Source organism: Mus pahari, chromosome 1 (assembly GCF_900095145.1).
Source record: "Mus pahari chromosome 1, PAHARI_EIJ_v1.1, whole genome shotgun sequence".
Classification (NCBI taxonomy): Eukaryota; Metazoa; Chordata; class Mammalia; order Rodentia; family Muridae; genus Mus; species Mus pahari.
The window spans coordinates 116,855,897-116,870,049 of NC_034590.1; the positions used below are offsets into that span (position 1 = coordinate 116,855,897).

Here is a 14,153-nt window from a genome sequence, read left to right on the forward strand (position 1 = left end):
TTTTGGTGAGCGTGAGTATATGGGAAGTGGAAAGGTGAGGAAGCTTTGAAGAGCAGGGTATATTGGTGGCTCCTATCCTGTAACCCCAATGCTTGAGAGGTTGAAGTTGGAAGACTGCTGCTAGTTTACACTAGCCTAGACTACAAAATAAGACCTTGTCTCAACAAACAAACCACACAAAAAAGGGAAGTAGGTTTCAATGGCGGATAGATGAGTTCTTAAGGACCTGCAGTTCTGGACTAGAGGCTTGCAAAGGCTAGGAAGAATTCTAAAGAGGGAAATAACATTTCAAAATGTTTTGTTTGAGACAGGGCACATAATCCTGGAGAGCCTGGAAGTAGACCGGATCGGCCTCCAATTCAGAGACTCTCTGGCCTCTGTGGGAATTACAAGCATGAACCACCACAGCCAAGAAAATACACATTTTAAAAAGACTTTTCGGGAGCCAGTTGTGCTGGTATTTGCCAGTAATCCTAGCACTTGGGAAGGAGAAGCAGGAGCTTCAGGAATTCAAGGTCACCCTCCACACAACAAATTCAAGAATTGAGCTGTGGGAGACTTTGTCCCCAACTCCACCCCCCCCCAAGGAATCAACAAATGTGCTGTGGGGTGGATTGTGGTGGCAGAATGCACTGTAGATTAATACACTGTGTCAGTGAACAAGGAGCTGTGCAGAACTAGGCTGGCACTGAGTCAGTGGGGCGGGGAGCAAGACGCAGAGAGAGGCACTCAGCAGGCACATCAACAGCTCTGAATGCCTGGAGAGAGAAACTTGGGAGACCGTCCAAGTTTCTAGAACAGGATGGATCCTGGGGCTGCCACTGAGATAAGAGTACAGGAAAACAGACTGGAGCTGAGTGGAATCTCTCTAGAAACCCTAGAATGTGCTCTGCCTAGGGACCAGAGGTGGAGTGGGAGACCTGGCCTTGTAACCATGACACCCAGGACCTCCTCCTCCTCCTCCTGTCTTCTAGGTAGCTCCCCTTTAGTGCACTGAGATAAACTGGCTTTTGTAGAACTAATTTTTTGTTTGTTTGTTTTTTGGTTTTTCGAGACAGGGTTTCACTATGTAGCCCTGGCTGTCCTGAAACTCACTCTGTAGACCAGGCTAACCTCAAATTCAGTTATCTGCCCACCTCCCAAGTGCTGGGATTAAAGGTGATACAGGGTTAATTTTATTAGTAATTATAAACAGCAAGCTATATTTATGCATTATACAACAGTGCATACATATGTAGAGGTCAGGTGATAAGGGCTGGGTATATTGGTGGTTCCTATCCTGTAATCTCAATGCTTGGGAGATTGAAGTTCAAAGACTGCTGCCAATTTAGACTAGCCTGGACTACAAAGTAAGACCTTGTCTCAACAAACAAAACAAAAACTGGAGCTGGTTCTTTCCTTACACAATATGGATGCAGGAGATCGAACTCAGGCTTGGTGGCTCATGTGTAAATCTTTTACTGCCTTATGAAAAGACGAAGAAGGCAGTGGAACACCTCAGTAGATTGGTGCCCCTGCAGATGCCTACTTCCAGGCAGAGCTCTGAAAGACTTTCAGAGAAGTCACTCGCTTGTGTGTGGGTGTAATATGTGGTGAAAAAATGGGGCTGGAGAGAAAGCTAAGTGGTTTCGAGCAAGGAACTGCTCTTGTAGGGGAATAGAGTTCTGTTCCCCACAACCATATGTGCAACTCATATTTGCCTGTAAATTTAACTCCAGGGGACCGGATACCTCTGGTCTCAAAGAACATTTGCACTCACACGAACACACCCTCTCCCCACAAACACATAATTCAAAATAATAAAAATAAAATACATGCCGGGAACAAGAAATATGCTCATCTGTCTGTCTGATGTGACTATGGAAGTAGAGCCACATACACCTAGCAATCTAGCAGAGAGCCTCGAAAGATCCTAATTTAGGATACAGGTCAAAACTGGGAGGCTCTGAGAGAACCGAGAAGATGGGAGAGACAGGAGGGGTTAATGGGAGAATCTGCAAGACATGTTAGCCTGGGAGAAGCCTATCCCGAGGTCTTCGAAAAACCGTTCACAGAGCTGAGTAGAGACCAGAGCGGCGTCTCACTAGCTCCGTCCCGGAAGTGGTCCTTCATCAGCTCCGGGTGCCGGGAGCAAATTCTCCGAACTCCCGGAAGTCGCTCTGCGGCTACTAGCCCGGCCCGGGGCCGTGCAAGCTCCAGCTTCGGGCGAACCTGGCTCGCGCATCGTGATGACCAGCGAACTAGACATTTTCGTGGGGAACACGACCCTTATAGATGAAGACGTGTATCGCCTCTGGCTGGATGGTTACTCGGGTCTGTGTAGCGCCCTCCCGGGAAGCTGTTGTTTGGGGTGCCGGGAGGGGGCGTGGCTAGGACTTAGGCTTGGTTCAGGGGAGCGGACGGACTGCGGGGAGTCGGGGAAGTGTAAGGGTTTGAGGTGGAGGTGGAACCCCTGGAGGGCCTCTGGGGTCTTATGGTAGCGCCCAATCCTCAGTGAACGATGCAGTGGCTCGGCGAGTACGCGCCGGCATCTTGGAGCAGACAGGAGCCACCACAGGAGTGCTGCAGAGCGACACCATGGACCACTACCGCACCTTTCACATGCTTGAGCGTCTGCTGCACGCACCGCCTAAACTACTGCACCAGCTAATCTTCCAGATTCCCCCCTCCCGACAGGCACTCCTCATCGAGAGGTGCTCACCAGGGGAGGTGGCGGGGATGTCAGTCAATCTGACTTATACCCATTTTGCAGGCTGAACCTGAGGCTGGGGGGCGGGTATTGGGATATACAGGGGGNGGGGTGGGGTGGGGATAGGACGTACGCAGGAAATTAGAAAATTGAGAGCAAGAGAAATGAACTCCAAACTCTTTTCTCCTTCCCTAACGCATCACCAATAATGTCCTGTGCCGCCACAAGGTACTACACCTTTGACGAGGCCTTTGTTCGGGAGGTCTTGGGCAAGAAGCTGTCCAAGGGTACCAAGAAGGACCTGGATGACATCAGCACCAAAACAGGAATTACTCTCAAGAGCTGCCGGAGGCAGGTGGGTTCCACACAGAACACCACTACCCATCTAACCCACCCCTGGATCCTCCTCCTTACCAGTCCAGCCCCACCTCTAGCCCGTAATTGTGGAACCAGCTTCTTCATACATATACCAGTCAGCCAGAGGCGATACACCCTCTCCTCCCTTCACCTCCCATCTGGCCAGACTGACCTTTTATAGGCTCAGTCTGACCGTGGCTTTCCTTTGCTTATAGATTTTTATTGGTTCCCACTGTTCTTGACCTTCAGACTCAGGGTGGGTCCCTGAAGACCTCTCTGGACTTACATTTCTTGAGCCCCAACTTTGTTTTTGTTCATGGTACTCCTGCCTAGAAGATGCTGTTCTTGGCCCCATCAACCCCTTGAAATCTACAAGGGAGCTAGATACTACCTTATCCATGAGCCATTTTGGTAGCATTCATAAGCCTTGTTTTTAAGGGAGAAGTACCAGGGTGTAAACTGGGCTCAGATGGCTATGGGTATGGGTATGATGCTCTTGCTACAGCCTTTATAGGCCTTGGATGCCTTTCCTTTGTGTCTCTCATGAGTTCTTGTGTGTATGTGTGTGCTGTTTGGCTCATTTCAAGTTGCTCAGGAGAATCTGTTCTAATTCAGGCTCTTGAAGAGCCAGAGATCGTGATGCTAAATTGAACTTAAGGACAGGAATAAGTAAGCATTCTTTTTCAAGGAAAATGCCAAAGACTGGCAAACATTTGTCGAATGATGGTAGTTATTAATACCTAGTCATGCTGGGTGTGGTGGCGCACGCCTTTAATCCCAGCACTCAGGAGGCAGAGGCAGGCAGATTTCTGAGTTTGAGGCCAGCCTGGTCTACAGAGTGAGTTCCAGGACAGCCAAGGCTACACAGAGAAACCCTATCTCAAAATAAACAACAAAACCCTAGTCATTTGTTGAAGTGTTAGTGCTAAATTAGTACCTGCCCAGCAGATAGGTGATCGGGAGGGAGAGGCCCCACAGCAGCTCATTCATGAAAGTCTCCTGACCAGTGTCCTTTAATTGCCGGACAGTTTGACAACTTTAAACGCGTCTTCAAGGTGGTGGAAGAAATGCGGGGCTCCCTGGTGGATAACATTCAGCAGCACTTCCTTCTCTCTGACAGATTAGCCAGGTGAGGGGCAGCCACCTCCCTTCCTACATGAGGTTTCCATGGGCCCTTAGCCTGGTACACCTTCCCTTTCCTAACCCTTTCCTCCCCGCCCCCCCCACTCTTCTGGAGGAATGATTATTCTATTAGTGATCTGTAAACTGCATCAAATTGCTGAGCGTAAGGCATTTGTAAAGCATTGAAGAAGCGCTCAGTGATGCAGTACGGCCTTCTGCTGTACTCTTTAGGAGGACTGGCTGGAACTTCTCCTTGCAGAGGTGGGAGGTTGGTAAGGAAATGGTCTGTGGTTGGTCCCTTGGTGAGTTATGCTGAGTCAAGACTGCAGGTGGGAGCTACCTGCTAAGAGGGATTTAAAACAATAGTTTCTTCAAGAATGGTTCCTATGTAAGCTTACTAATCAGACACTGCTGTATGAAGCAGGAAAAGGGACTTCTGGTCCTAAGAGAGCCTCTGTCCCTGTCTGCAGGGATTACGCAGCCATCGTCTTTTTTGCCAACAACCGCTTTGAAACAGGAAAGAAAAAGCTGCAGTACCTGAGCTTTGGCGACTTTGCCTTCTGTGCGGAGCTTATGATCCAGAACTGGACCCTTGGAGCCGTCGGTGAGGCCCCCACTGACCCAGGTGCCTGGACTCCCTACCCCCTTGGGGACTGAATCCCTGCTATCAGTTTGTCCTGGTGTATATATAGCTTCCACAGTGCCCTCAGCCCCAGGCCACCTCTACAGATAGTCCCCTGGCTCCACACACACCTGCCTGCAGGCCAAGGGCTCACCACTGTGTGGCCTGGGACATGACATTCCACTTTCCACCTCTGAGATTCCAGTGAGGTAGTGGTGAAGAGGGTTCAGCACCTCCTAAGATGGTCTCTCATGCACCCACAACTTCTTTCATGGCCTTTGCAGACTCTCAGGTGGACGACATGGATGTGGACTTAGATAAGGAGTTTCTCCAAGACTTGAAGGAGCTCAAGGCTCTAGTAGCTGACAAGGACCTCCTAGACTTGCACAAGAGGTGACTGCGGGGTCCATGAGCCCGGGTGTAAAATGCTCTGGGATGGCTATAGGCATGACTGTATCTTCCTACAGCCTGGTGTGCACTGCGCTCCGGGGAAAGCTGGGTGTCTTCTCTGAGATGGAAACCAACTTCAAGGTCTGTGGCCCTGTGCAGACCCTTCCCCCTAAAGTGTCAGGAGCCCTCTGTGCTCTACCCCTGCCCGGCAGCTCTGCTCATTCTTGAAGGTGGCCAGCAGGTGGCACTGCTGCTCTCCCTGTCTGCCTGTGAGGGGATCCCAAGCTCCTAACAAAAGGGACTTGATTGACTGAGGGAGGTGGATGAATTTGGGGAGGGGCCTGGCCCTCCCTCAGCCTCAGTGCGCAGCCTCCACTTCTGGAGCAGAAGACAGAACTCCTGAGATCCTTGCCCCACAGAATCTGTCCCGGGGGCTGGTGAATGTGGCTGCCAAGCTGACCCACAATAAGGATGTTAGAGACATATTTGTGGACCTCGTGGAGAAGGTGAGCAGTCCCGTCGCCACCCCCTGGTCCCCAGCCTGTCCTGTGTCTAAGCAGTACTGGTTCCCTACTCTACTTCTTATTCCCCTGGGCCTGCAGTTTGTGGAACCCTGCCGCTCTGACCACTGGCCACTGAGTGACGTGCGGCTCTTCCTCAACCAGTATTCAGCATCTGTCCACTCCCTGGATGGCTTCCGGTGAGAGGTGCCAGGCCTGCTGGCTAACTTCCTTGCCCTCCAGGAGACTCGGGGTTCTCTGTTGAACTACCCTGTGGGTGGAAGCTCCGCCTCTCCTTGTTGTGACCTTGGGCGAGTTACTTACCCCTTCTGTGCTTTAGCCTTCTTAAATGTGAACTGAGGCTGAAGCCAGAAGACTCATAAGATTTATGGAAACTAAATAGTCCTCAGATGTGCCCTCAGCACTGGGTGGAGAGCAGGGAGAAGGAAGCCGGGTGGAATGGCTCAAGTTTGTAACCCAGCACATCGGAAGCTGGGGCAGGAGGATTGACGCTGTTTCCAGGCCACACTGTGAGACTGTCTCAAAAACAAACTATCCAAAAAAAGGGGGGGTGAGGTGGGGAAGAGTTCTTGATGTGTTAAAGTGTAGAAAGCACTTAGTGGCGTGGCAGGCGTGAGTGGACATCAGCTGTCACTGTTATCATCTTCATTGCAGGCACCAGGCCCTCTGGGACCGATACATGGGCACCCTCCGTGGCTGCCTTCTGCGCCTCTACCATGATTAAAGCCCTTTTCCTTTCTCCCTCTGACATACCCTGAGAATAAAGTTGTCATAAGTTTGGAGACTGGTCCTCGTTCCAGGTTGAAGGGCTCATGGGGATTTCCACAGTGCACACATGTGTGCTCAAGTGCTGTGTTATCACATGTAGGATGTGTATACTAGCATCTCAGGGACCGGACCATGACACAGACAAGGTCTTCCCACCCTCCCCTCCCCTCTCCACACCCCAGCTGAATCCACTCAGGAGCCACAGAGCACATCTCAGTTTATGAAGCCATACAGAGTGTGGGCGGGGCTGACAAGGGGCAGTGGCCATGTGGGAGAAGCGGAAGAGTGGCTGCTGGCCTCAGGGTGGACAAGAGATCGGTGCCTTCTTAACTGGTGCGCTCACTTGAGCTGTGAAAGGGTACTTGGTGATTCCACAGGTGTTGTTTCCCCGATATAGCCTGAAGTAACCCTAGGAAGTTAGGGGGTGTTGGGGTCAGAAGGCAAACACGGTATAGCCTGCCCCCTTTCCATTTCACTCGCTCACCTTCTCGCCCCACTGAGCTCCCCAGGAGTTCTTCAGGATCCAGTAGGGGGAGGAGCGGCGACGTTTTCGAGAATGGGACAAGACTGTCCCTGTCTGTATGCCCTCTTTCTCCTTGCCGAAACCCACCAGCAAGACAGAGTGGTTCACGTGCCAAGGGTCACAGGAGCTGTGTGTAGCCTTGATGACACCCTTCTGATAATGCTGCCAGGGTGGGGACAGAAGAGCTGAGTCCAGGGCACCTCTCCGAATGCCCTCACTCTTCCCTGTCCACCTACCTGGAGTAGCTTCATGTTGATGGTCACGGTAATAGGTCCGTGGATGGCCAGGTAGCGGGCAATTGCTGGAAATAGATAATGACTGGAGCCTTGAGGGTGCCATCAAGCCAGGCCTCCCCTGCCATTGCGGCTCTTCTCACAGGAGAATGGGGTTTAGTTGGGTCTCCCATAGTCAGGCTGTCTGCCCCCACCCTCCATGTCTACCCTGGTCATACCCTGCTCATTATTGGACAACATGGTGAAATCCTGGATCCAGGCCACCTTCTTGTACTTCTTGGCTAGGCATCTGTGAGGCTTTCTGTCCCCCTGGAATGGGTAATCCTTTTCACTGGCCAGGCCACCTGAAGACAAGCAAAATCAGGAAGGAGCCTTGGATAGCGAGCACTCACCATCCCTACTGACCTCCCACAAGGCCTGGTACTCAACTGTTGTTCAGGACAGTTAGATATGCGTCCCACACGAAGCCACCATTGCAACCATTTCCACAGCGGTCACAGTCCAGCAGCTCTAGGGCAGAAAGGGACAGCATAGGTGAGCAGGTCCCCTAGGCCACTATCCCTGTCACATGTCCACTCCCTGTCATACCCTGCACAGAGACATCCACAAGCTGATGATATTTGATGCGCCACAGAGCCTGGATGTTGTCGGCAACTGCTATGGCCCAGCAGCAATTGCAGCTTTCCTGAGTGGATAGGGCGGGACAGGGTAAGATGTCGAGGCCTTGGCCTCATCTCCCCACTCCTTGGGGTAGATTGAGCCAAACTGGGTGGGGACAGATACCTGGTTCTTGATCGATGAGATGATGTTCTTTGCTTTACGCCAGTCACAGGTGCGGGGCACAGATTCCCCCGACATGTTAGACTCTACCTTTTTGGCCATGTTGGGGATCCTTTCTGGTGCCCTCTTGTGCCCATATAACTGGCCGAACTCCTCCTCTGGGGACAGACAAGGCCAGAGAAGTCACGGGTTCCACACCCTTCTCCTCCATATTCTCTTTCTAGCTGTCACTATCTTGGCTCTTCCCATCCCTATGATAACTTTGAAGGCATCGTGTGGGACACTGAGGCCTAGAGCGATCCAGCTTGTGCTGGTGCAGTCTCTGGCCTGAGAGCCAAGCTGGCCACAGGCCACAGAAGTCATGTCTTACGCTCTGGGATTCAGGGAAGTCAGCCAGGCTGGCCTTGAAAGGGGAGATTTACCCTGTCCATTCGCCAGTCACCCTCGGACTCTGGTACCTGTGAGATCACTGAATGGAGTCTCTCCAAACTCAGCTGTACCCAAGTCTTCTTGCTGTAGCCTTTGAGCCTGAGCCAGATTGTGGGCAAATATGCTCAGACGGCGAGTGTAGTCTAGACCAAAAAAGAGTTGGTGTAGGCCAGTCTCAGGGCAGGAAGTGGCTACTGGTTGGGCCACCCACACCCACTCAGGTGAGTGCTTGCACTTTCTGACACTACAACTCTACTGCAAGAAAGTGATTATCCAGCCCACATGAGATTAGAATTTTCCCCAGAGACACTAACAGGCCCACCCTAGGGGGAAGCCGAGCAAGGCCTTTAGAGGCAGTAACTCAGAAAGGAAAGTTAAAGTGGCTGGAGGCCAGTTTCCTGTACCTGTGGGCCGCACCCACCACCTCTGTCTCCTCTTCACACGTCTGACCACAGGTTTGGAGGATGGGTGGGTGGGGTGAAGGGATGGGGTTTAGCTCGCACAGACACAGAAAGGGGGGAGGGAGAGAGAGAGGAGAGAGAGAGAAGAAAAGAGAAGGGGGGAGAGAGCGAGCCTGCCCTTCGTGGTAGCTTGGGACTGGGGTTGCCACCTTGGAGACGGACAGATCTGCTGATTGAATATGTGACAATATGACAGTCCTCCACGCCCTGCCTGGAGACTCGGTTAAGTGGCTATAGACCCCGAGGATCATTCCATTCCCATCATGCATCGGGGAGGGTAAGGAGGGCACTATGGATCCTATAGTTCCCACTCAGTGGCCTGGCCCAGGTCTACCCCCCATCTGAAAGCATAAGTGCATCTCTTAAGTGGACAGAGGAAGTCGACTGGAAACATCTGCGCCCATGGTACCTTCTGGGTTCGAGTAACTCCGGTTGAACTGGATCTGGAATAGCTTGAAGACTTCCTTCAGCTCCAGTGGTCGGGGACCTGCATCCTGGCAAGGAGCCAAAAGTGGGGAAAGAATTATTAGGAACTCAACCTTACCTCTAAGGTACAGAGGCAGGGCTAAGGGGTCATCCTGTGTTCTTCTCTGTTCTAAATGTGAGCAGCCACAGAGGCTAAGGGGTCATCCTGTGTTCTTCTCTGTTCTAAATGTGAGCATCCACACAGCGGCCAACTGCTCTCTCTGAGAAATAGGAATGATAAAACTAGACAGGACAGCTCGCCCCTCTAGTTGAATGCTCATTCCAGCATTCAAGAGGCTGAGGCAGGAGGACAACTGAGAGTTCCAAGCAGTGAAGCATTCTGGGCTACACAGGTAAAAGCTAACCTGAGCTACAAAGCAAGACCTTGGCCTTTTATTATTATTATTATTATATTTTTAAGGTCTCTCTTCATAGCCCTGTCCTCAAACTCACTCCATAGACCAGGCTGGTCTCGAACTCACAGAGATCCTTCTGCTACCAAGCCCTTCGGGACCCCATCTTAAGAAAATTAAAAAGGAAGAAGAAAAATGCCAGTTCATAAAGAAAAGACCCCAGACATGGAGGGGGCATGGAAAGCAGGTTAGGAACATTTACCTGGGTGACGAGGGAGTCACTGAAGCCTTGACCTGCTAACAACAGGGCCAGAAAGTAGGAGAGGTGTGCAGTCAGTGTCATGGTGCAGCCACAAGTGCTAGGCTAGGGGCAGGAAGCTGTGTAGACTAATTGGAAAGGGCGGAGCTGGAGAAACCACAAGGGGAAACCAGGCTTAGGGAGGAAGGGAGACCCTCCACCTGCCTGCCTGCCTGGCTAACCCCCACCCACTTCTTTTCTTTTCTGTTTTTTTTGTTTTGTTTTGTTTTGTTTTTCGAGACAGGATTTCTCTGTGTAGCCCTGGCTGTCCTGGAACTCACTCTGTAGACCAGGCTGGCCTCGAACTCAGAAACCTGCCTGCCTCTGCCTCCCGAGTGCAGGGATTACAGGTGTGCGCCACCACACCTGGCTCCACTTATTTTCAAAAGCAGCTCTGGCTACTGGGCTCCAGGCTATCCTGGGACGTAAAGACAAAGCTATCCCCAAGGAGACGGGAAGCCAAATCTCAGTGGACAGTGATGATACCAGCATCAACAGCGGGATGGAAAACCCAGCAAGGACACGCCACCAGTGCCTGGTGTCCAGACAGTGATGAGCGTCGGTAGGGAATTGTTAGAGACTCTCTCTTGCTCTGCTTGTGAAACAACTTAAGAGCCACATTAAAGAGGCCTTCCCTGCTTGAGAGCCCAACCTCGAGTATAAATGTTCATGGCCTCTTGAGCCCCGGACATACCGTTGTCCATTCATCTCCCTCCCAACCTCAGGAATGTCTGATCCATCTGTGTCTAGACCCTTTGGAAATGTGGGGCAGGCTCTGTGAGTATTAATCTGAGTTGTTTTGTTCGTTTGATGTTGAGGCAGGGTCTCACTAAGTCACCCTGGCTGGTCTAACGCTCCAGCTCTGGAGACCATGCTATTACCCACAAATCTTTGCTTGCCTCTGCCTGAGTTCTGGGATTAGAGGCAGATGTTACTAGACCAGGCACTTTGGGGCTTCTTTTGTGGTAGAAGGAACTGGGTCTCATGTAGCCCAGGCTGGTCTTAAACTCCTTAGGTAGTTGGGGAAGAGTAGATTCCTGATACTCCTGCTTAGACCTTAATACTTCCATTAGAGACACCAGGACGTTTTGAGTGACTGAAAACCTATAGTCAGCTTCTGTCCCATTTCTTTTCTTCAAGATGGTCTATGAATGAGGAAAAAGATCAGAGAAATTATCCTAGAAAAAACAAGCCCAACGCCTGTATGACCTGGAGATGGGCCGTGCCTGACAGCGGTTAAAGACATCTCCACTCTGAGTGGGTCCTTGGCTGAAGAAGCTCTCACCCTGCCACACTGACCTTCAGGCTGGGAACCAGCTGCCAAGACCAGGCAGCTGTGGGAAGACTTGGCTTTCCAGGGTTCGTGCTCTGGGCAAAGGAGGAGGGGTGTAATCCTGGAGCCATCCACTTACGTGCTCTCTACCTCGAATCTTCATTAGGGCTGTCTTAGAACTGCTATGTTCCTTTAAACTCCACCCATATCTCTCCCTGGACAGTAAGCTAAGGGACCTAAACAAAGTAGACAGACTGACTGTCCATAGGTGCCTAGCCCAATGACCCTGGAGCCCAAATATGTACCCTAAGTCAGTCTTGTGCTGTGTGGGTCGAATATAGGTGACATGTCATTCGAGCTTTCTCTTGTGGAAGGCTAAAGGGATCGGGAGTTTTTCTCCTTGTTTCTTCCATCCATCAAACACTGCAAGGAGAGGTTCTCATGTGTTGGGGACAGCACTGTGTCCTTGGTGCCTGGCACATCCTGATCAGCAGTGGCCACTCAGCAAACACTTAAATGAATGCATGGCCCTCCCCTGTTGATCACTGGTCACTCCCTTATCCTGTAGCTCCTGCCCATCGACGGACCAGTCAGGGCCGGGCTGTGAGTCCAGGAACCTCACTGTCTTTGAGGAAAGAGAACACTATAATCTTCTTGTCAAGCCAGAAGTGGGATACCATTGCTATCTATTTCACAGGCAAAAGGGGCTGAGAGACTGGGAAACAACCAAACAAGAAGCTTTCCAGGGGCATGATGCCAATCCTGAGAGGTTAGGCAAAGTCACTGGGTTGGTAGAGGGCAGAGGGGGCCGTTGGGAAGGCAGGAAGGCAGGGGAAGGATGACTTGGGCTTAGTGGTACAAAATTGGAGGTTCCTGCTCAAGTTTGAGTCATCCGCTGTGTTTTGAGTTCTGTCTGGGTCTTGGTGCCTTGATCTAAGTGACAGCAGCAGCTCTGAGTGGCATGGGACTTGAAGAGCCTGTCCAGGTGTTCATGTCGTAGTTCCTTCTTGTTCTCCATGGGGACAAAGTTCAGCCTTTAATCAGTGGGATCTGAGTTCTAACAGTGCTCTTGTTATGTTGGTGGCACATGGGACAAATATCTCAGCCCTTCTCATCTATGACGTGGGGTAGCAATGGCATCTTGTCCATCTCTGGCTTGACAAGAGGATTGTAGTGTGTGTCCTTGCCAGTGCCCGGGGTGGTTAGAGCTTGATAATCAGGAGTTTTACTTAACATTATTAACAGATTAATTAGGTGGTTATGGTGGCTCATGCCTGTAATTCTAGCACCTGGGAGACTGAGACAAGAGCCTCCCTAGGAGTTCAAGACTAGCTGGGTTTTCAGAAAAAGTTCCAGACCAGCCTGTGCTCTATGAGACCCTGTTTCAAAAACAACAACAACTACAACAACAACAACAACAACAGATTAACTGAGATGTAAGTCACTTACTATGCGACTTACCCTTTTGGTTCTTTTGTTTGTTTACTGTTTGTTTTGTTTTTTGTCTTTTTGTTTTCAAGACAGGGTCTCACTGTGTAGCTCTGGCTGCCCTGGAATTCACTATGTAAACCAGGCTGGCCTCAAACTCACAGAGATCCACCTGCCTCTGCTTCTCAATCAAGCTGAGATAAAAGATGTATGCCACCACTGCCCAGTTGCAATTTACCTTTTAAGAAAATATGTATTGTAAGCCAGTCTGGCGGTGCACACCTTTAGTCTCATCACTCAGGAAGCAGAGACCAATGGCTCTCTAAGTTGGAGAACAGTGTGATCTACATAGTGAGTACACAGGACAGCCAGGGCTATGTAAAGACTGTCTGAAACATCAAGACCAAAACAAAACAAAAGTCCCCCCCAAAACAAACAAAACCCGAAAGGATTATACGTATATTTGAGATGGATTATATGTATATTTGAGGCAGGGTCTCTCAATGTAGCCTGTCCTGGAATTCCCTATGGAGACTAAGCTGGTCTCAACTCAGAGATCCACCTCCTTCCAGGTGGAAAGCCATGTACCACTAGGTCAGGCATCATTTGTTTCTTATGTTTCTCTCTCTCTCTCTCTCTCTCTCTCTCTCTCTCTCTCTCTCTCTCTCTCTCTTTTCTTTTGTCCCCCTATTAGCTTTGAGATTGGCCTGATTGGCAATGGGGACTGAAGAAACAACAGGCAGGCATAAAGAAAACCTGGGGATCGGGTGGCCCGTGTTTTCTGTGGGAGACAGCAGCAGCCCCAGCCCGGAAACTCAGCTGATTCATTATATGAGCTGAAGGAGGAGAGTTAGCTAATCTCCTTAGGGGATCTCTGCAGGGGAGCGGTTTCAGGCTACAGTCATCTGGGCTTTCAAAATACACATACTGTCAGCATCTGTCCTCACGGAAGGCCTGGCCTGAGCCTGACCTAGAGAAGACCCTGCTATCCCACAGGTCTGAGGGCTGGGGTCCTTGACATGGCTGTGTTAATATCAACAGTACACATTTGCTCGAGACTTCATCTCTTCTTCACACTTCTCTCTGTGGACTTTGATCTACCTCAGAATTCCAACACACACACATACACACTCTACACTCACATACATTTACACTCATACATTCACATATACCCATAACATACTCACATACACATTCACACACTCACACACATTAACACATTTACACTCATATACACTCATACACTTACACTCGCATACATACACTCACACCCATATATACACACACTCATGTATACACACATACATACACTCTAGTGTGTCACGAGTTACTGGGATTGAACTTTGGATCTCGGTAATGCTAAGCAAGCAGGATGCTACTGAGCTACACCCCTAACTTTCTATTGCTTAAAAAAAAAGTCAGGGGGCTGGTGAGATGGCTC

General features: G+C 50.5%; 2 protein-coding genes across 3 annotated transcripts; one reads left to right on the forward strand and one right to left on the reverse strand.

Annotated features, from left to right (window-relative positions):
* The first annotated feature begins 2,147 nt into the window (after positions 1-2,147).
* Positions 2,148-6,483, forward strand: Fibp (FGF1 intracellular binding protein). Of its 2 annotated transcripts, none has more exons than XM_021192694.2 (10): positions 2,148-2,313; positions 2,495-2,693; positions 2,918-3,044; positions 4,075-4,175; positions 4,639-4,793; positions 5,075-5,183; positions 5,258-5,321; positions 5,600-5,686; positions 5,783-5,880; positions 6,356-6,483. In XM_021192694.2, exons 1-10 carry the CDS (start codon positions 2,229-2,231, stop codon positions 6,423-6,425), a joined length of 1,095 nt encoding a protein of 364 aa, XP_021048353.1. In that variant the 5' UTR covers positions 2,148-2,228; the 3' UTR covers positions 6,426-6,483. The 2 variants fall into 2 exon arrangements, with proteins under 2 accessions (XP_021048353.1, XP_021048355.1); XM_021192696.2 differs by having other exon boundaries at positions 4,639-4,772.
* Positions 6,474-10,074, reverse strand: Ctsw (cathepsin W). The gene is made up of 10 exons (XM_021192691.1): positions 9,976-10,074; positions 9,305-9,389; positions 8,464-8,577; positions 8,009-8,163; positions 7,814-7,910; positions 7,655-7,735; positions 7,444-7,569; positions 7,229-7,293; positions 6,954-7,154; positions 6,474-6,878 (listed from the first exon to the last, which is right to left on the reverse strand). The coding sequence occupies exons 1-10, from the start codon at positions 10,054-10,056 to the stop codon at positions 6,768-6,770; spliced, it is 1,116 nt and encodes a 371-aa protein (XP_021048350.1). The 5' UTR covers positions 10,057-10,074; the 3' UTR covers positions 6,474-6,767.
* Between the last annotated feature and the right edge of the window lie 4,079 nt (positions 10,075-14,153).